The 22,157-nt window shown below is 38.5% G+C and overlaps 1 protein-coding gene across 3 annotated transcripts in view; it reads right to left on the bottom strand.

Moving 5' to 3' along the window:
* Positions 1 to 1,226: 1,226 nt before the first annotated feature.
* LOC128686601 (zinc finger protein 385B) overlaps positions 1,227 to 22,157 on the bottom strand; it is a 113,149-nt gene continuing 92,218 nt past the window's right edge. For all 3 annotated transcript variants that reach the window (XM_070088199.1, XM_070088198.1, XM_070088200.1), the window contains exons 11-13: positions 19,900 to 20,042; positions 10,978 to 11,119; positions 1,227 to 2,467 (exon numbers count right to left, since the gene is read on the bottom strand). In XM_070088199.1, coding sequence (XP_069944300.1) covers positions 2,200 to 2,467; positions 10,978 to 11,119; positions 19,900 to 20,042 — 553 coding nt within the window. In that variant the 3' untranslated portion in view covers positions 1,227 to 2,199. The remainder of the gene's footprint in view (positions 2,468 to 10,977; positions 11,120 to 19,899; positions 20,043 to 22,157) is intronic.

The following is a 22,157-nucleotide window of genomic DNA, read 5'->3' as shown; positions in this document are numbered from 1 at the left end:
TACACTTTTCCTGGTATACTCAGTAAGCTTATTCCTCTATAATTTTTACAGTCTCTTTTGTCCCCTTTCCCTTTATATAAAGGGACTATACATGCTCTCTGCCAATCCCTATGTACCTTCCCCTCTTTCATACATTTATTAAACAAAAGTACCAACCACTCCAACACTATATCCCCCCCTGCTTTTAACATTTCTGTCATGATCCCATCAGTTCCAGCTGCTTTACCCCCTTTCATTTTACGTAATGCCTCACGTACCTCCCCCACACTTACATTCTGCTCTTCTTCACTCCTAAAAGATGGTGTACCTCCCTGACCAGTGCATGAAATTACTGCCTCTATTTCTTCCTTAACATTTAAAAGTTCCTCAAAATATTCTCGCCATCTACCCAATACCTCCATCTCCCCATCTACTAACTCCCCTACTCTGTTTTTAACTGAATGAATGAATGTACAAGCATATATATACAGACCCTTCTGGGGTTTCTTCTATTTTTCTTACCAGCTCTTATTCTTGTATATTTTCACTTATCTCCATGGGGAAGTGGAACAGAATTCTTCCTCTGTAAGCCCAGAATTCTTCCTCTGTAAGCCATGCGTGTCGTTAGAGTCGACTAAAATGCTGGGAGCAAGGGGCTAGTAACTCCTTCTCCTGTATATATTAATAAATGTAAGAGGAGAAACTTTCGTTTTTCTTTTTGGGCCACCCCACCTTGGTGGGATACGGCCGGTGTGTTGAAAGATGTGTAACACTGTCTAGAATAGCCTATTTCTTGAGACAAGCACCCTCCTTTGAAAACAAAAACCAAGTAAAAATGACACACCTAAAATCAATATTTGGGAAGGCATTAAATGTCATCAGTGGAATCAATCAACATTTCTAGTGTGACTGAGGAATAGGAATTTGTATGGCAACACAGCATTACTTGCATTTCAGTTCTCTTGTACAATAGGACCACTGTATCCGCGGGGATACGTTACAAGGACCTGCTGTGGATACTGAAACTGCAGATAGTAGCAAATGTTATGTTTAAGTCCTATACATGCCTATTGGGCCACAGTAAACCCCCATGTGACCAGCTTCCTTTTGCAGACTCAGTGTTGCCATCTAGAGAGGAAATGCCTACAATATCCTTGGTACCTATCAAGCACTTCTTCCAACTCCTCACCACCGGGGAGTTGGATAACATACTTGATACACAAACTTTGTGAAATCATGCACGTTGCTCTCATTCCCAGCATTTACTCTTATTCTCTGAGGCCCCAGACAGTATTAGACCTGGTAAACTTAACTGTGATGTCAGCAATGTTACCATGATGAAAAATTCCAAGTGGTTTCATAAGTATCAAAAACATTAAAGAAAAATTGATGTTTGAAAAGGTTAAGAAACATTTTTTACAATCTAAAAGATAAGAAACTTTAAACCAAGAACATGTTATCACACTAATGTATCGTATAATTTCTTCCTATACTAAAAAATTCTAACATCAATGTTGGATTTAAAATTTTAGATATAAAAAAAACTGATAAAAATTATTTTAAATTATGTACACAATGTCATCACTGATGTTTAAAAAAGACTAGTACAAGATCTGGAAGTTATGTTTCAGCAAAACTACAATAAGCAGTTTGAACATATTGCACCACCAACAGTTCTTGAATGAATTAATGGAAAGGTATATCATTTTGGGAGGGGCACAATACCTACACTGACATAGTTGATGTGGCTAAAAAAAAAAACTTCAGAAACAAAGCAAGATAGTTGTGTAGTCAATGTGAAAAGCTTTCAAAATTGATCTGCCATATTAAATGCTTATGAAAAAAAAAAATCAGCAATCCTACTGGTGCAAAATATTCAACAAGGTGCCAGTTGACACCCATATTGCAGGATGACAGTACCTTCTTAGATGGAAACACACTTAACAACTTGCTATTGTTATTCACTAGACCATTATGTAGCATCAGCAAAGAAAAAAAAATTTAGTCTTAAGAAGAGTAAATATTTGACAGAATACACAACTAATGAACAAGACAAAGACAAAATACTATATTAATGTCTTATCTGGCTATTGCTTAATCCTGAAGAGGTTGTGCCCAGATGTATAACCTATATGTAGAAAAAATTTCCATTAAAATTCAAACAAATAATAATTACATAATTATATCCTAAATATAGCTAATATACTCTAAGCAACAGAACTATTCATCAAAAAGATTGCCAAGGGAGTCAGCAGGTGTATAAACCTTCATATCCTTTAAGGTTTCTGGCATTTGATTTTCTGTGGTCTTTAACCCATCTATTTTTTTAAATGCAGAACCATTTCTATTTTCTGAAATGTTCTCATTATTTGAACGTGAAGTTACTGGTGAAGCACTGCGTCTCTCTGATGTTCCACAGAACAGTGGTGAAGAATGGTTGCTCTCGCTCTCATCTTTCTTCTTAAATTGCTCAAAGTTTTTGAGATCTCTGTAAAATGCAAGTTATTTCTCCTTAGCATAAAACTGTAATTGATCAAAGTAAAAAATATTAAACAGTAAGCCCTACTTCATTACTACCAACTGAAACCTTATACAGTATTATATTCAAATGGCCTATCCACTTCTCAATTCCTTCTCATCTTTTACACACTACAACTGTCTCCAATTATTGCACTAAGGTGCCCCATAAATCAGTATAGTCTACCAACTACAGTACAATATCTATATACACAGTTTTCACTTAATGCTTACATTCTGGCCTAAAAAGCTTATGCACAAAGGCCACAAACTCGCTTCCAGATTGCGCTGCCATTATGTGCACTTGTGCTCCCAGTGGCCAACTGGTACACTAAAGTGCGTGCCAAGTTTGATTCAGCCTTCTGCTGTATCCGAACAGCTGTTTGGAAATTTCAGTACACCACAGCCACTATTGTGGCATTCGGGATTCATCTATAAAAAAGCTGCATTTGTGGTCACAATGGGGCCCAAGCTATCCTCTCTATGGTTAATAGAAACATACCAAGTTAGGCAAATCTTACTCAAGTCAGCTGGCCCAGTGGTTAGCACAATGGCCTCCGAGTTTTAGGACTCGCCTGCCATGGGTTCAAGTCCCACCCGTTCCATGATTTGTTGGATGCCTATGTGTTATTTTTGCACTAACAATGCAGTTCTATTTCTAGGTTTTAAATGTGAAAGATGCAAAACTGTTTTACTTTCTTTTGCTCGATACTTAGATTTGGATGACAAACAGAAAACTGAAAGTAAACGAGGATAAGAAATCTCGAGAATACAGAGTAGAGATTTTGGTCCCTTTGACTGTGGTGCTTTCAGTTTGCAGCCTGTGGGATCAGTGAAAGATTTTTCACTGTCATTTGTTGAGCATTATCAACCAGTGTTAAAACTTGCAAGTGTCATATTCATAATCTCTCTCAAGAGAGTATCCAGATATGCAGAATATCTTGATCCTTATCAACACATTTGTTTCCTCTTTAATTTTTTCATTTACTTGTGGGTTTGTCTAATTACTTGCATAAAGACTACAGTCTGTACTGAATACTACAGTTTGACTGGTATTGTTCCCACATGGAGTTCCCACCAATCCCAACTTATACCACCTGCACTAGCTCTGTGAGGAAAAAGTTCATTAGATAGAAGTAGTGGAAGTATGAATGTATGGTGGTTGTTTGCTGGGCAGTCTGCTGGTTCAGTTAGGGTGGGTGCATACCTCCCGCTACCCCCCATCCTTTCTCCACCCGGTGGGAGATGATGAGTGCGTCTCCAACCTGTGGCTAGTCACTTGACTTGCGGCTCCCATCCAATCTAAGTATTCATTTCACTCCTGACTAAATTATATGTTTTGGGTTAAATTGGTTTCAGTAAGAGCTTCACTCTTGTTTAGGGTTTTAGGTTTTACACTAAAATTTATTACTGCCTTGATTTGACTTGCATAGCGTTATATCATTTTTTTTTGTATTAACATGTCGGCCGATACCCACCAAGGCAGGGTGGCCCAAAAGAGAAAAACTTTCATCATTCACTCCATCACTGTCTTGCCCTCATTCAGAGTGCAGACATTGTACTTCCCATCTCCAGGACTCAAGTCTTACTTCTCACAATTTCATTTAACCCTTTCAGGGTCCAAGGCCAAAATCTGAAGTGGTGCCCCAGTGTCCAAGAATTTTCAAAAAAAAAAAATTTTAATTTTTTCTTATGAAATGGTAGAGAATCTTTTTGTGAATGTAATAAAACAAAAAGTACGAAATTTGATGGAAAATTGACGAAATTATGCTCTCGTGAATTTTGATGTGTCAGCGATATTTACGAATCGGCAATTTTGCCGACTTTGACTCCCATTTTAGGCCAATTACATTATTCCAGTCGACCAAATTCTCAGCTATTTCACTAGTATTACTTCTATTCTATCGATTGAGCACAAGAAATCGCCAAGTCAACTGTTTCGACTACAAAATAAAGTGACCGGAAATTGGTAATTTGGCCAATTTAACACAAAGTTCAAAATGTTCCAATTTCAAAATAGGGTCCAGAATAAACAATGTAGGTATTCCTGGCACTAAACTAACATTTCCTCTGTTCATTAGTTATGTTTTGAGGCTTTACAAATAAATTCCATTTTGATTTTTTATTCACATAATGAATTTTTATTCACACCAAAAAATAGAAGATTTACTGTTATGCAATATTGTAATAATTGTATAAATATCATCACCACATTTGTGAATGTATATTAGACCCACCAGCTGGCGTGTATTAGACGTGTGAGGTCGTTTGTTTACTCTTGAACATCGGCAAAAATTTAACATTTCCGCCACTTTGAGCTCAATTTCAAGCCATTTCCAGTGCTAACACCAATCAAAATTATCTCTATTTCTGTAATACGTCTTCCATTCTATCAAATGAGACCAAGAAATCACAAATACAACTATAAAAAACATACGAAAAAACACTGCAAAGTCGCTGTTTTAATCGAAAATCATGGTCTCAGTTTTTTTCTCATTATACACAGTGTGCTGCAGGATTTGTTTTATGTGGTGCACACATACCACATAGATGTATTCTCTCATATCTAGGCCCAAATTTACCACTCACAGTTTATCAGAGTGAGCTGAGCTCATGACGTAGATCTACGGTTTGGACCCTGAACGTAAAGCCGTTGATCTACGGGACGGACCCTGAAAGGGTTAAAGGCTGTATGCCTACTGTGTAAGCAAGTTATTGAGTGGTAGGTAACTTTGTTTTCTTTATTTTAGTCTTGATTGTTGGCTGGGGTCATCCAGCACATGCAAGATAAGGCTAAGGGCAGCACTGATCTTTCCAAGATAGACATTACTTGACATCTCTATCTACATTGGTCCCCCTTCCACACGTAGCCGACCACCCAGTCAGATACCCACCATCCAAACAGCATTTCTCAGTTATAACTTCACCAGCATTTCCTGACTGGCAATTTAACCCTTTCAGGGTCCAGAGGCTAAATTTCAAAGTGTGCACCAGGGTCCAAGAATTAAAAAAAAAAAAAAACTTATGAAATGGTAGAGAATCTTTTTCTGAAGGTAATAAAACAAAAACTATGAAATTTGATGGAAAATTGGCGAAATTATGCTCTCACGAATTTTGATGTAGAATTTTGGTCACCGATATTTACGAATCGGCGATTTTACCGACCGACTCCCATTTTAGGCCAATTACATTTCAGTCTACCAAATTCTTAGCTATTTCACTAGTATTACTTCTATTCTATTGATTGAGCACAGGAAATCACCTAGTCAACTGTTTCAACTACTAAATAAATGATCGGAAATTGGTAATTTGGCAAATTTAACACAAAGTTCAAAATATTCCAATTTCAAAATAGGGTCCAGAATAAACAATGCAGGCATTCCTGGCACTAAACTAACATTTCCTCTGTTCATTAGTTATGGTTTCAGGCTTTACAAATGAAATCCATTTTGATTTTTTATTCACAATGAATTTTTATTCAAACCAAAAAATAGAAGATTTACTGTAATGCAATACTGTAATAATTGTATAAATATCATCACCACATTTGTGAATGTATATTATACCCACCAGCTGGTGTGTATTAGATGAGTGAGGTCGTTTGTTTACTCTTGAACATGGGCAAAAATTTAACATTTCCGCTACTTTGAGCTCAGTTTCAAGCCATTTCCAGTACTAAAACCAATCAAAATCATCTCTATTTCTGTAATATATCTTCAATTCAGTCAAATGAGACCAAGAAATCGCAGAATACAACTATAAAAAACACTGCAAAATCACTGTTTTAATCGAAAATCAAGGTCTCGTTTTTTTTTTCCCTCATTAAACACTGTGTGCTGCAGGATTTGTTTTATGTGGTGCACACATACCACAGATGTATTCTCTCACATCTAGGCCCAAATTTACCACTCACAGCTTATCAGAGTGAGCTGAGCTCATGGCGTAGATCTACGGTTTGGACCCTCAATGTACAGCCGTAGATTTACGGCACTGACCCTGAAAGGGTTAAATGCTTAAAAGGAGTTGTGGTGGTCAGAGGATCAGTCACCCTTTCATCATAGGAGTCTTTACTCCGGTTGGGGACACTGTCTTCGGCTTCAACAATCACGTCCACCTGTGACCCCCCCCCCCTTATCATCAACAACGGCTTAGTGTTCCCAACCACTGTTCAGAGCTACTTGCCCACAACATCGGCACTGCACCAATTTACACTACATCACTGTGTACATATTAGCTTTGAATCAATCATTTATATATTTCATTTTTCATTTTTCCTTAAAGTAGGATTAATTTCATTTTTGAGTGTTTTATATTCCTTACTAATTTCAATGATCAATAATTTTTTTTATGTTATTATTGAATATTCTATCTTTTTATTTCCATGAGGAGGAGCCAGCCTTGTCAAATACTCTATGAGGGTCTGACAGGGCTGAGTGAACCTTCACACCTCTCTATCAAGGTAAAAATCTTGTTGATGTGCTTGCACCTTTTGCTTTGGTCTCGGAAATGTTTGTATGACCTACTGCGGACCCTTTCAAACAGCCTTTTGTTGTGGAGAAATCATTGGCACAAAGAGCCATTTCTTTAGTAGCCCCCAAGAATGTCTAGGAGGTTGCCAATGTCTTCAGGGCCAGAAATCTGTTCAGGTTTTCATAAGTCAATTAACAGCACACTGACCTCTGGGTGCTTTATAGCATAGTTCTTATAGTTGAATGGGCAGGTTTCTTGAGCTTATTTAAAGAAACATAAGGCACACTAATAAAATAGCCAGGAATTGGATCAGTTTGAGCAGTGGAATTACTTAAAATAGGACTACAGTGGACCCCTGAATTTCATGATTAATCCATTCCAGAGAGTCTGCCGACTGGTGAAATTCACAATTGGCGAATTTATTTTCCCCATAAGAAACAATGGAAACCCAATTAATCTGTTTCAGACAGCCAAAAGTATTAACAAAAAATTATTTTTTTAAAGATTATATAGTGATTTACATACAGAAAACAATGACAAATAAATATAAAGCACTAATAAAATGGATAAATGAACATTTAACATCACACTTAACCTTTATCGATTCTTGTTGGTGTAGGAGGTAGGTAGGAGGCAAGAGGAAGGAGAGTTTATTATGCTTCAATATGATGCTATTATCATCTCTATGGCTTATTTATCTATCACAATTCATCTAACATGACATTATAAACAATATTAATAACACAAACATGATATATACTCTAGAATGAATAAAATATGTCATAATGTATGAGAGGAGTAAATGGTGTGTTTTTGTTGGGTTTAAGGGCCGTCACTAAGAGAAGCAGTGTTGGTGGCGGTGGAGGCTTCTGCCAGCACCACTATCACACTTAAACAATGTAATTTATAAACAACAAATATTTACATTTTAATTTATAAATAAGAAATACAGCTACCATCTGACTTACGACCTGCTCGACTTACAACCGTGTTTTTTATACCAAATTTCTGGGAAATAAACAACTATTTGTGTTGTACACAGTGTTTATCCTTAACCTTACAGTATAAAATACAGTACTAACAGCATAAAAAGTAAAGTAAAACATGAAATACCAAAATAAAACAATAAAATAAAGTCATTACAAAATTGTTTTGTTGATATTCAGTAGTAAAGTTCGACTTACGACCGGTTTCTCGGAACCGAACTCGGTCGTAAGTCGGATGATGTGTACAGTGGACCCTCGACTAACGCTATTAATCCGTTCCTGAGAGCTCATCGTTAGTCAAAGTAATCGTTAGTCAAGTTAATTTTCCCCATAAGAAATAATGGAAATCAAATTAATCCGTGCAAGACACCCAAAAGTATTTAAAAAAAAAAATTTTAACACGTGAAATATTAATTTTAATACACACAAACTGAAGAAGACATGCACAGTTACATGACACTTACCTTTATTGAAGATCTGGTGATGACTGATGGGATGGGAAGAGGGGAGTGTGTTGATGGTCTTAGTGTTTAGAAGGGGAATCCCCTTCCATTAGGACTTGAGGTGGCAAGTCCTTTTTCGGGGTTACTTCCCTTCTTCTTTTAATGCCACTAGGACCAGCTTGAGAGTCACTGGACCTCTGTCGCACAACATATCTGCCCATAGAGGCCTGTACCTCCTGTTCCTTTATGACATTCCTAAAGTGTTTCACAACATTGTCAGTGTCACCATTAAACACTTGTTCAGGTTTCAGTCCTTCACTGTCTATGTACTCCTTGAATTGCTGCACATATTTTTCAGCTGCTTTTTGGTCCAAACTGGCAGCCTCACAATGCCTTATCACATTATGTATGCCACTACGATTCTTAAATCTCTCAAACCAACCTTTGCTGGCCTTAAATTCACTCACATCACCACTAGTTGCTGGCATTTTTCTAATTAAATCGTCATGCAACTTCCTAGTCTTTTCACATATGATCGCTTGAGAGATGCTATCTCCTGCTATCTGTTTTTCGTTTATCCATACCAATAACAGTCTCTCAACATCTTCTATCACTTGCGATCTCAGTTTCGAAAACATAGTTGCACCTTTGGCAAGAACAGCTTCCTTGATTGCCGTTTTCTTGGCCACAATAGTAGCGATGGTTGACTGGGGTTTTGTGTACAGCCTGGCCAGCTCGGAGACATGCACTCCACTTTCATACTTAACAATGATCTCTTTCTTCATATCCATAGTAATTCTCACCCTTTTTTGCTGTAGGGTTGGCACTAGAAGCTTTCTTGGGGCCCATGGTGACTTATTTTGCAGGTGCAATCACTAAAAAGGCTGTGATAATATGAAATGTTCTGATTGTATGCTTGGAAGCGACCGCGGTGGCTGGCTGGCTTGTAAACACTGGCCAGAAGTGGACGCGTCTCAGACGGAACGAATAGTGTTGGTCGAGTTTTTTAGCGCTAATCGAGGCAAAATTTTTGCGATAAAATGTATCGCTAGTCAGATTTATCGTTAATCGATGCCATCGCTGGTCGAGGGTCCACTGTATTTACATTTTAATTTATAAATTAGTAAGTTTATTCTTGTATACACAAATACAGTTACATACATAGATTATCATAACTATACCACTGGCGGGATTTGAACCCACGGTCAGAGAGTCTCAAAACTCCAGACCGTCACGATAGGCACTGGACCAGCTAGCGATGCGACGGTCTGGAGTTTTGAGACTCTCTGACTGCGGGTTTAAATCCCGCTCGTGGTATGGTTTGTTTGCAGTCGTGTCATTACGATTTCGTGAGTCATAGATTATCATACATAGCAGCATATGTGTAAAGTACCCAGGATAACCCAAAAAATTCAAGAGTGACATATTTCCCATTGGTGTCCTTTTATATTTACACTTATACTTACTTTTATACTTACACTTTTATATTTACACTTACCTTGGAGGAGATGTTAGTTTAATTAGTTAGTTTGATGAAGATGTTGGCAAAGGTTTAGGGTGGTGGAAGATAGCAGGGCAGTGTATGTTCAGCAGTCCTATACACATCGAACATAGGAGAGTTACTCTCGTGTTGTTTTTCTATCGCTTACTCGCTTAACTTACTTGCTACACTGTTAATTCTACACTTTATCGCTGGCTGGAGCTATAGCCTTTATCGATACCTGCTGCTTTAGTATCATACATATTGTAGAATCACTGCAGAAGGCACGTTCTCTCCTCTCTCTTCCTCCTCCTGTACTTTAGTACTTTGATATGAGTTTTTTCTTGAATTCTATCATGTATCTCACCTTCTTTACCAAAGGGCTGGCACTAGGAGCTTTCTTTGGGCCCATGGTGGCTTATTTAGCAGTTGCAAGCACAAAAAACAATGAATTATGAAATGTGTTGTATGAACCAGTTGCAAGCACAAAAAACAATGAATTATTATGAAATGTGTTGTATGAACCAGTGGGGTGATGGTCACATGCTGGTAAACAATGGCACACTGAGTGTGAATAGTGCGGTCACCGAATCACGAGTCCAATCACGAACCATGAAGCTAAATTTTGCTGAAAAAACTTGCCGAAAGTCAGATTTCACGAAAGTTGCGGCCGCCGAACGGCAGGGGTCCACTGTATTAGTGTCAGAAGTCGCCAATGGATAGTCAGGAGGCCAGAGAAAAACCCATTAACTGCATAGCTAAACCAGGGAAAATTCCAATAATGGTATGTAAAACCAATTTCAATACATGTTATATAATTATTAAAGGGGATACAGGAGAGTTTTTAACACTACTAAATATTCATAATAGTACTTACCATGGAAATTATTTTGAAAATTAACAAATGGATGAATAAGATCAGTAAAAACACAGGAATTGGTTTCCAAAGTCATTTTTCTCAAAAGAGACAAAAACAGAAATACCTCATCTTCCTCTTCATATTGCTGTCTTTCTTGATTTTAACTGCCCTACATTTCTAACTCCTCTTTCACTGATAAATATTCTCATATTTATTTAAAAAATGATGTATCTATAAAATTACCTTAGTTTCTTATGGTGTTGGTCGCCAGTCAGATGATCCGATATAGTAATTATACCATTACAGGAGGCGGAGCATATCAAACAATTGTAACCTTCGAGAGTTTTCTTAACGATTTTATTTTCCAATGCAGACTTCAAAAAATCTAGCAAATAAAACAGTTTATTAGGAATATAAAAGGCAAATAACAAACTGACAAATAACTTTTTTTTTAACACATTGACTATTTCCCACCAAGGCAGGGCAACCCAAAAAGAAAGAAAAAACTTTCATCATTCAACACTTTTACCATCACTCATCCATAATCAATGTCTTTGCAGAGATGCTCAGATAAGACAGTTTAGACATCCCTCCAAACTGTCAATATCCCAAACCCCTCCTTTAACCCCTAAACTGTCCAAGCGTAGATCTACGTTCACGTGCAGGGGGGGCTCCAAACGTAGATCTACATTATTTTTACGTGCTTTCAAATGGGGAAAATAAAGATTGGAGAGCTACGCACATGAACATAGATCTACGTTTGGCCAGTTTAACAGTTAAAGTAGGCATTGTAGGGCCCAGCTCTACGGCAATTCGCTAATATGGCAATTTCAAATTATGACCAAAACTTGCTATACAGCTCTGGGTCTTTCTAATACAACGTGCCCCACCCAGTTTGCTTATATTCTCCGTGAGCACATCTCTGTCTGGAAACTTTCCAAAATTTCAAGTGTTTTAAAGTTACTGCATATTTTATATGTACGCTGATAATTATATACTTATGTATACCTGTACCTAAATATACCTATGCATTGTGCTGGTTTGCAGGTACACATTAAAATCACTCTCTCTACTCTTGACGCCATATTAATAATACATGTGTAATACGTAATCTCTAGGGCGCATTAAATGTCATATGTATATTACGTTAATTTGGACATTTCCATTAACCCTTTGAGGGTTTCAGCTTACGACCCAGGGTTTTTGACGTACTAGTACGTGGGGGTCTTGGCAAGAGGTGTGGAGTTAAAAGATAAAGAATCACACAAAGTGGGAGTTGTCTCAGTTGCTCTTTGCTGATGACACTGTGCTCTTGGGAGATTCTGAAGAGAAGTTGCAGAGATTGGTGGATGAATTTGGTAGGGTGTGCAAAAGAAGAAAATTGAAAGTGAATACAAGAAAGAGTAAGGTTATGAGGATAACAAAAAGATTAGGTGATGAAAGATTGGATATCAGATTGGAGGGAGAGAGTATGGAGGAGGTGAATGTATTCAGATATTTGGGAGTGGACGTGTCAGTGGATGGGTCTATGAAAGATGAGGTGAATCATAGAATTGATGAGGGGAAAAGGGTGAGTGGTGCGCTTAGGAGTCTGTGGAGACAAAGAACTTTGTCCCTGGAGGCAAAGAGGGGAATGTATGAGAGTATAGTTTTACCAATGCTCTTATATGGGTGTGAAGCATGGGTGATGAATGTTGCAGTGAGGAGAAGGCTGGAGGCAGTGGAGATGTCATGTCTGAGAGCAATGTGTGGTGTGAATATAATGCAGAGAATTCGTAGTTTGGAAGTTAGGAGGAGGTGCGGGATTACCAAAACTGTTGTCCAGAGGGCTGAGGAAGGGTTGTTGAGGTGGTTCGGACATGTGGAGAGAATGGAGCGAAACAGAATAACTTCAAGAGTGTATCAGTCTGTAGTGGAAGCAAGGCGGGGTAGGGGTCGGCCTAGGAAAGGTTGGAGGGAGGGGGTAAAGGAGGTTTTGTGTGCGAGGGGCTTGGACTTCCAGCAGGCATGCGTGAGCATGTTTGATAAGAGTGAATAGACACAAATGGTTTTTAATACTTGACGTGCTGTTGGAGTGTGAGCAAAGTAACATTTATGAAGGGGTTCAGGGAAACCGGCAGGCCGGACTTGAGTCCTGGAGATGGGAAGTACAGTGCCTGCACTCTGAAGGAGGGGTGTTAATGTTGCAGTTTAAAAACTGTAGTGTAAAGCACCCTTCTGGCAAGACAGTGATGGAGTGAATGATGGTGAAAGTTTTTCTTTTTCAGGCCACCCTGCCTTGGTGGGAATCGGCCAGTGTGATAATAATAATAATAATAATAATAATAATAATAATAATAATAATAATAATAATAATAATTAATTAATTAAATATATATATATAAAAACAGAGTAGGGGAGTTAGTAGATGGGGAGATGGAGGTATTGGGTAGATGGCGAGAATATTTTGAGGAACTTTTAAATGTTAAGGAAGAAACAGAGGCAGTAATTTCATGCACTGGTCAGGGAGGTATACCATCTTGTAGGAGTGAAGAAGAGCAGAATGTAAGTGTGGGGGAGGTACGTGAGGCATTACGTAAAATGAAAGGGGGTAAAGCAGCTGGAACTGATGGGATTATGACAGAAATGTTAAAAGCAGGGGGGGATATAGTGTTGGAGTGGTTGGTACTTTTGTTTAATAAATGTATGAAAGAGGGGAAGGTACCTAGGGATTGGCAGAGAGCATGTATAGTCCCTTTATATAAAGGGAAAGGGGACAAAAGAGACTGTAAAAATTATAGAGGAATAAGCTTACTGAGTATACCAGGAAAAGTGTACGGTAGGGTTATAATTGAAAGAATTAGAGGTAAGACAGAATGTAGGATTGCGGATGAGCAAGGAGGTTTTAGAGTGGGTAGGGGATGTGTGGATCAGGTGTTTACATTGAAGCATATATGTGAACAGTATTTAGATAAAGATAGGGAAGTTTTTATTGCATTTATGGATTTAGAAAAGGCATATGATAGAGTGGATAGAGGAGCAATGTGGCAGATGTTGCAAGTATATGGAATAGGTGGTAAGTTATTAAATGCTGTAAAGAGTTTTTATGAGGATAGTGAGGCTCAGGTTAGGGTGTGTAGAAGAGAGGGACAATACTTCCCGGTAAAAGTAGGTCTTAGACAGGGATGTGTAATGTCACCATGGTTGTTTAATATATTTATAGATGGGGTTGTTAAGGAAGTAAATGCTAGGGTGTTTGGGAGAGGGGTGGGATTAAATTATGGGGAATCAAATTCAAAATGGGAATTGACACAGTTACTTTTTGCTGATGATACTGTGCTTATGGGAGATTCTAAAGAAAAATTGCAAAGGTTAGTGGATGAGTTTGGGAATGTGTGTAAAGGTAGAAAGTTGAAAGTGAACATAGAAAAGAGTAAGGTGATGAGGGTGTCAAATGATTTAGATAAAGAAAAATTGGATATCAAATTGGGGAGGAGGAGTATGGAAGAAGTGAATGTTTTCAGATACTTGGGAGTTGACGTGTCGGCGGATGGATTTATGAAGGATGAGGTTAATCATAGAATTGATGAGGGAAAAAAGGTGAGTGGTGCGTTGAGGTATATGTGGAGTCAAAAAACGTTATCTATGGAGGCAAAGAAGGGAATGTATGAAAGTATAGTAGTACCAACACTCTTATATGGGTGTGAAGCTTGGGTGGTAAATGCAGCAACGAGGAGACGGTTAGAGGCAGTGGAGATGTCCTGTTTAAGGGCAATGTGTGGTGTAAATATTATGCAGAAAATTCGGAGTGTGGAAATTAGGAGAAGGTGTGGAGTTAATAAAAGTATTAGTCAGAGGGCAGAAGAGGGGTTGTTGAGGTGGTTTGGTCATTTAGAGAGAATGGATCAAAGTAGAATGACATGGAAAGCATATAAATCTATAGGGGAAGGAAGGCGGGGTAGGGGTCGTCCTCGAAAGGGTTGGAGAGAGGGGGTAAAGGAGGTTTTGTGGGTAAGGGGCTTGGACTTCCAGCAAGCGTGCGTGAGCGTGTTAGATAGGAGTGAATGGAGACGAATGGTACTTGGGACCTGACGATCTGTTGGAGTGTGAGCAGGGTAATATTTAGTGAAGGGATTCAGGGAAACCGGTTATTTTCATATAGTCGGACTTGAGTCCTGGAAATGGGAAGTACAATGCCTGCACTTTAAAGGAGGGGTTTGGGATATTGGCAGTTTGGAGGGATATGTTGTGTATCTTTATATGTGTATGCTTCTAGACTGTTGTATTCTGTGCACCTCTGCAAAAACAGTGATAATGTGCGAGTGTGGTGAAAGTGTTGAATGATGATGAAAGTATTTTCTTTTTGGGGATTTTCTTTCTTTTTTGGGTCACCCTGCCTCGGTGGGAGACGGCCGACTTGTTGGAAAAAAAAAAAAAAATAATTATATATATATATATATATATATATATATATATATATATATATATATGTATGTATGTCATTCCATGTCATTCTACTTTGATCCATTCTCTCTAAATGACCAAACCACCTCAATCCCTCTTCAGCCCTATGACTAACACTTTTATTAACACCACACCTTCTCCTAATTTCCACACTCCGAATTTTCTGCATAATATTTACACCACACATCTTCACTGCCTCCAACCGCCTCCTTGCTGCAGCATTTACAACCCAAGCTTCACACCCATATAAGAGTTGGTACCACTATACCTTCATACATTCCCTTCTTTGCCTCCATAAATGACGTTTTTTGTCTCCACATATACCTCAACGCACCACTCACCTATTTTCCATCATCAATTTTATGGTTAACCTCATCCTTCATAAACCCATCTGCTGACACATCAACTCCCAAATATCTGAAAACACCCATTTCTTCCATACTCCCTCCAATTTTTCTTTATATAATTTGTTACCCCTCATCACCTTACTCTTTTCTATGTTCACTTTCAACTTTCTACCTGTACACACACTCCCAAACTCGTCCGCTAACCTTTGCAACTTTTCTTTAGAATTTCCCATAAGCACTGTATCATCAGCAAAAAGTAACTGTGTCAACTCCCATTTCGTAATTGATTCTCCATAATTTAATCCCACCCCTCTCCCCAACACCCTAGCATTTACTTCTCTTACAACCCCATCTATAAATATATTAAACAACCATGGTGACATTACACATACCTGTCTAAGACCTACTTTTACCGGGAAGTAATCAGCCTCTCTACTACACACCCTAACCTGAGCCTCACTATCCTCATAAAAACTATTTACAGCATTTAGCAACTTACTACCTATTCCATATACTTGCAACATCTGCCACATTGCTCCCCTATCAACTATCATATACATTTTCTAAATCAATAAATGCAATGAAAACTTTCCTACCTTTATCTAAATACTGTTCACATATATGCTTCAATGTAAACACTTTATCTACACATCCCTTACCCACTCTAAAGCCTCCTTGCTCATCCAAAATCCTACTCTCTGTCTTACCTCTAATTCTTTCAATAATAACCCTACCGTACACTTTTCTTGGCATACTCAATAAACTTATTCCTCTATAATTTTTACAATCTCTCTTGTCCCCCTTCCCTTCATATAAAGGGACTATACACGTTCTCTGCCAATCCCTAGGTACCTTCCCCTCTTTCATACATTTATTTAACAAAAATACCAACCACTCCAACACTATGTCCCTCCCTGCTTTTAACATTTCTGTCATGATCCCGTCAGTTCCAGCTGCTTTACCCTCTTTCATTCTATGTAATGCCTCACACCCCTCCCCCACACTCACATCCTGCTCTTCTTCACTCCTGAAAGATGGTATACCTCCCTGGCCAGTGTGTGAAATTACCGCCCCCCTTTCTTCGTCGACATTTAAAAGTTCCTCAAAATATTCTCGCAATCTACCCAATACCTCCATCTCCTCATCTACTAACTCCCCCACTCTTTTTAACTGACAAATCCATTCGTTCCCTAGGCTTTTTTAACTTTTCTAACTCGCTTCAAAATTTTTTCTTATTTTCATTAAAATTTCTTGACAGTGCCTCTCCCACTATCATCCGCTCTCCTTTTGCACTCTCTCGCCACTCTCTTCACCTTTCTTTTACTCTCCATATACTCTACTCTTCTTATAACACTTCTGCTTTGTAAATACCTCTCATAAGCTATCTTTTTCACTTTTATCACACCCTTTATTTCATCTTTCCACCAATCACTCCTCTTTCCTCCTGCACCCACCCTCCTATAACCACAAACTTCTGCCTCACATTCTAATACTGCATTTTTTAAACTATTCCAACCCTCTTCAACCCCTCCCCCCCACTACTCATACTTGCACCAGCCCACCTTTCTGCCAATAGTTGCTTATATTTCACCCGAACTTGCTCCTCCCTTAGTTTATACACTTTCAATTCCCTCTTACTTCTTGTTGCCATTTTCCTCTTATCCCATCTACCTCTTATTCTAACTGTAGCTACAACTAAATAATGATCCGATATATCAGTTGATCTTCTATAAACGTGTACATCCTTGAGCCTACCCATCAACCTTTTATACACCAATACATAATCTAACAAATTACTTTTATTACATGCTATATCATACCTTGTATGTTTATCCTCTTTTTCATAAAATATGTATTGCTTATTACCAAACCTCTTTCTACACTTAGCTCAATTAAAGGCTCCCCATTTACATTTACCCCTGGCACCCCAAATTTACCTAATACTCCCTCCACAACATTTTTACCCACTTTAGCATTAAACCTCCCAACCACAAGTACTCTCACACTTGGTTCAAAACTCCCCACGCATTCACTCAACATTTCCCAAAATCTCTCTCTCTCGTCTATACTTGTCTCTTCCCCAGGTGCATATACACTTACTATAACCCACTTCTCACATCCAATCTTTATTTTACTCCACATAATCCTTGAATTAATACATTTTTAGTCCCTCTTTTCCTGCAATAGCTTATCTTTCAACATTATTGCTACTCCTTCTTTAGCTCTATTTGAAACCCCTGATCTAATCCCATTTATTCCTCTCCATTGAAACTCTCCCACCCCCTTCAGCTTTGTTTCACTTAAAGCCAGGACATCCAGCTTCTTCTCATTCATAACATCCACAATCATCTCTTTCTTATCATTTGCACAACATCCACGCACATTCAGACTTCCCACTTTGACAATTTTCTTCTTATTCTTTTTAGTAATTATTACAGGAAAAGGGGTTATTAGCCCATTGTTCCTGGCATTTTAGTTGACTTTTACAACACGCATGACTTACGGAGGAAAAATTCTTATTTCACTTCCCCATGGACATAAAAGGAAAAGTAATAACAACAAGAACTAAGATAAAATCAAAGAAAACTCAGATGTGTGTGTATAAATAAACGTGTACATGTATGTTTAGTGTGACCTAAGTGTAAGTAGAAGTAGCAAGACGTATCTGTAATCATGCATATTTATGAGACAGACAAAAGACACCAGCAATCCTACCAACTTGTAAAACAATTACAGGCTTGCGCTTTACACTCACTTGGCACTGTGCAACTGTACGAAAATACTGAGCTATATTCATCAATCACTGAAGATATTCTAAAGGTAAAGTAGTGACAACATGCAACAAAATGCAGAGGATCTTCATAATTGCAGTGTCAGCCATTCCTATATTTTTCTACTATTAAAACAGTGAATGTGGTTATAAACAATTTAAAATGAAGGAATTTCACGGCATTTCATGGGAAATGGATTATGATTATGTACTGTATTCAAAACTTAGCAATCAAAAATATGCCCTAGAGCTGTTGTAAGAAAAAAATGTTTCAGATGCTCTTTAAAAATACAATGGAACCTCTGTTTTCGTATGACCTAGTTTTTGTACAATTCGGTTTTCACCAATTTTTTTTTATCAAAATTTTGTCCCAGTTTTCGTACATCCGCTCGGTCTTCATACAGTTAAAGATGGTCCGTACCAAACTCGTCCGCCTGCCTGCGTGACAACTCGGCCACTCATTTCCCGGAATCGAGCGCCCACACAAAGCATCCCATGTGTTCGTGATTTTGAAGGGTTTGAGCCTGACCTTGATGACCCTACAACTGTTATGGAATCTATTGTGAAGAGCTGCAAGACCTTCAACTGGAACAGCAACAAACAGCAGCTGAGGAAATTGCTTCAGAGGAGGAAGAGAGGGAAGAATGTGCCTTCTTGAGTAATAAAGGACATGTGTGCAAAGTGGAATGAGTTGCAAAGTTTTGTGGAGAAATATCACCTTCACAAAGCTGTTGCAAGCCATGTCTGCAACATGTTCAATGACAATGCCTTGTCCCATTTTAGGTAAATCTTAAAGAGACACTAGAAACGGACCTCTCTGGACATTTTTTTTTGTGTGACACGGGTCCAGTGACTCAAGCTGGTCCTGGTGCCAGTAAAAGACAAAGAGGGGAAGTAACCCAGGATAAGGCCTTGGTACTTGAATTCCTTATGGATGGGGATTTCCCTTCCAAACACTAACCTCTCCTTCTCCCTCTCCCCTCCTTGTCATCTTCCATATGCCAACAAAGAGTCTTCAATAAAGGTAAAAGTTGTTAAATTGTCATTTTTCCATTGCATTAGTCATTTATATTTATTTCTCACTGTTTTCTGTATTCTCTATAAAATGTATTTTTTTTTTAATATTTTTGGGTGTCTGGAATGGATTAACTGGATTTACATTACTTCTTATGGGAAATATTGCTTCAGTTTTCATACGATTCAGTTTTTGTCAAACTTTTTCGAACAGATTAATCACGAAAACTAAGGTTCCACGGTAGTGTATCTTTATTGCAATAGATAGAAATATCTGCTGTTTCGAGTGGCATCTAAACTGTCATATCTGCACGCCTCTGCTAAGACAGTGATAGTGTAAATGATAGTTTTTTTTTGTTTCCTTGCACCCAGCCTCAGTGGCAGACTACTAGCTTGTTAACTTATTTTTTTTTTTTATAAAATGTATTGCTGATAAGTGAAGACAAAGACAAGTTGAATATTTTTTTATTAGGACAATGTTTTACCAAGTAGAACTTTACCAAGTCATGACTTAATTATAATAATTAAATTCTAAAAAGAGCTACAACTTAGGTTTGTTTTCACACTGAGTCTTTCACATGAGAGACTTACCATTAGGCATTTCAGAGCTTTGTACTAAAGAAGTACAATCTATCTTCTCACAAACAGCATCTACATTAGTGGATGTGATGACAGCCACAGGTGGAGATGTTGTCCCACTGGATGTAACTGGAGATACTGAGCACATTCTTCCTCTGAAAGATAAGAAAATAATCACAATTATACTTGATAGCATACTCTACAAAATGAAAAGAAGAGAGGACAAAGCACTTCTATATAAAGGACATAGGAAATACAAAAAAGTTAGCAGGTTTAGTAGATATGGAAACAATGGAAAAGTCCATTGCAATAGTTAAAACATTGTCCGTTATTATTACTAACACATCAAAACAAGGTAGTAGGTTGGTGGTCAGCAACCGCAGAGGGAGGTACTACCATCCTGCCAAGTGAGTGTAAAACGGAAGCCTGTAATTGTTTTACACAATGGCAGGATTGCTGGTGTCTTTTTTTTTCTGTCTCATACACATGCAAGATTTCAGGTACATCTTGCTACTTCTACTTACGTTTAGGTCACACTACACATACATGTACAAGCATATATATACACACCCCTCAGGGTTTTCTTCTATTTTCTTTCTAGTTCTTGTTTATTTCCTCTTACCTCCATGGGCAGGTGGAACAGAATTCTTCCTCCGTAAGCCATGAGTGTTGCAAGAGGCGACTAAAATGCTGGGAGGAAGGGGCTAGTAACCCCTTCTCCTGTATATATTACTAAATGTAAAAGGAGAAACTTTCGTTTTTCCTTTTGGGCCACCCTGCCTCGGTGGGATACGGCCGGTGTGTTGGAAGAAGACATTAAAACCATCTTCTTCCAACTACAAATGCTCATGCCAACCATGTAACTCTCCCATTACTCTGTTCTATCTTTACCTTTGAATGCAGTGCAGCAGCTACACTGCTTCCTCAAAATTGCATTACCACTGGTAAACTTTATGCTAAGAGTTTTTAGGAGGATAGTGAGTCTGGGAGTATTGCTGTTATATAGGCTACTGCATTAATGTGAAAACACCCTGTACACAATATTGGCAAGGCGTCTGATTGGTGATGAAAACACATGCACGATGTCAGATGAAAACACATCAACAACCAGTGGACAGGTAATGTCTATCCAGCCACCCACTCAAAACACTGATGCCACATACACATTACTGAAGACTCTGTGTGTGAGTTAGGTGAAAGTGTTGAATGATTATGAAAGTATTTTCATTTTGGGGATTTTTTCTTTTTGGGTCACCCTGCCTCGGTGGGAGACAGCCGACTTGTTAAAAAACAAGAACAAACAAACAAACAAAAATAATAATGATAATAATAATAATATTTAATTCTAAAAGTGAGCTTGAGTATGTTGCCATAAACTCCGTCTTTCTCAATTCCGTTTTGAAACTTTCCAGAATTTCAAGTGTTTTAACCCCTTGACTGTTGCAACCCCAAATCCTGAGGTGTCTCCTGGTGTCTAAAAAATTTTTTGGAGAAAAAAAAAAAAAATCCTGTGAAATGATAAAGAATCTTTTCCCGGTGGTAATGACACCAAAAGAACGAAATTTGATGGAAAACTTACGTAATTACGCTCTCGCAAAGTTAGCGACCTAAGCGATATTTACGAATCGGCAATTTCGCCCACTTTGAATTGGCCAAAAATAGGGCTCAAAGTGGGTGAAATCACCAATGAGTAAACATCGCTGAGATCACAAACTTCGCGAGAGCATAATTCTGCAAGTTTTCCATCAAATTTCGTACTTTTGGCATCATTAACATCTGGAGTTTAACCGGAGAGAGTTCCGGGGGTCAACGCCCCCGTGGCCCGGTCTGTGACCAGGCCTCCTGGTGGATCAAAGTCTGATCAACCAGGCTGTTACTGCTGGCTGCACGCAATCCAAAGTATGAGCCACAGCCTGGCTGGTCAGGTACCGATTTTAGGTGCTTGTCCAGTGCCAGCTTGAAGACTGTCAGGGGTCTATTGGTAATCCCCCTTATGTATGCTGGGAGGCAGTTGAACAGTCTCAGGCCCCTGACACTTATTGTATTCTCTCTTAATGTGCTAGTGACACCCCTGCTTTTCATTGGGGGGATGTTGCATCGTCTGCCAAGTCTTTTGCTTTCATTGTGAGTGATTTTCGTGTGCAAGTTCAGTACTAGTCCCTCTGATTTTCCCGGTGTATATAATCATGTATCTCTCCTGCCTGCATTCCAGAGAATACAGGTTCAGGAACTTCAAGCGCTCCCAGTAATTGAGGTGTTTTATCTCCGTT

The sequence above is a fragment of the Cherax quadricarinatus genome, chromosome 24, assembly GCF_038502225.1.
Source record: "Cherax quadricarinatus isolate ZL_2023a chromosome 24, ASM3850222v1, whole genome shotgun sequence".
Taxonomy (NCBI): Eukaryota; Metazoa; Arthropoda; class Malacostraca; order Decapoda; family Parastacidae; genus Cherax; species Cherax quadricarinatus.
This window is presented reverse-complemented; position numbering and strand designations above follow the sequence as displayed.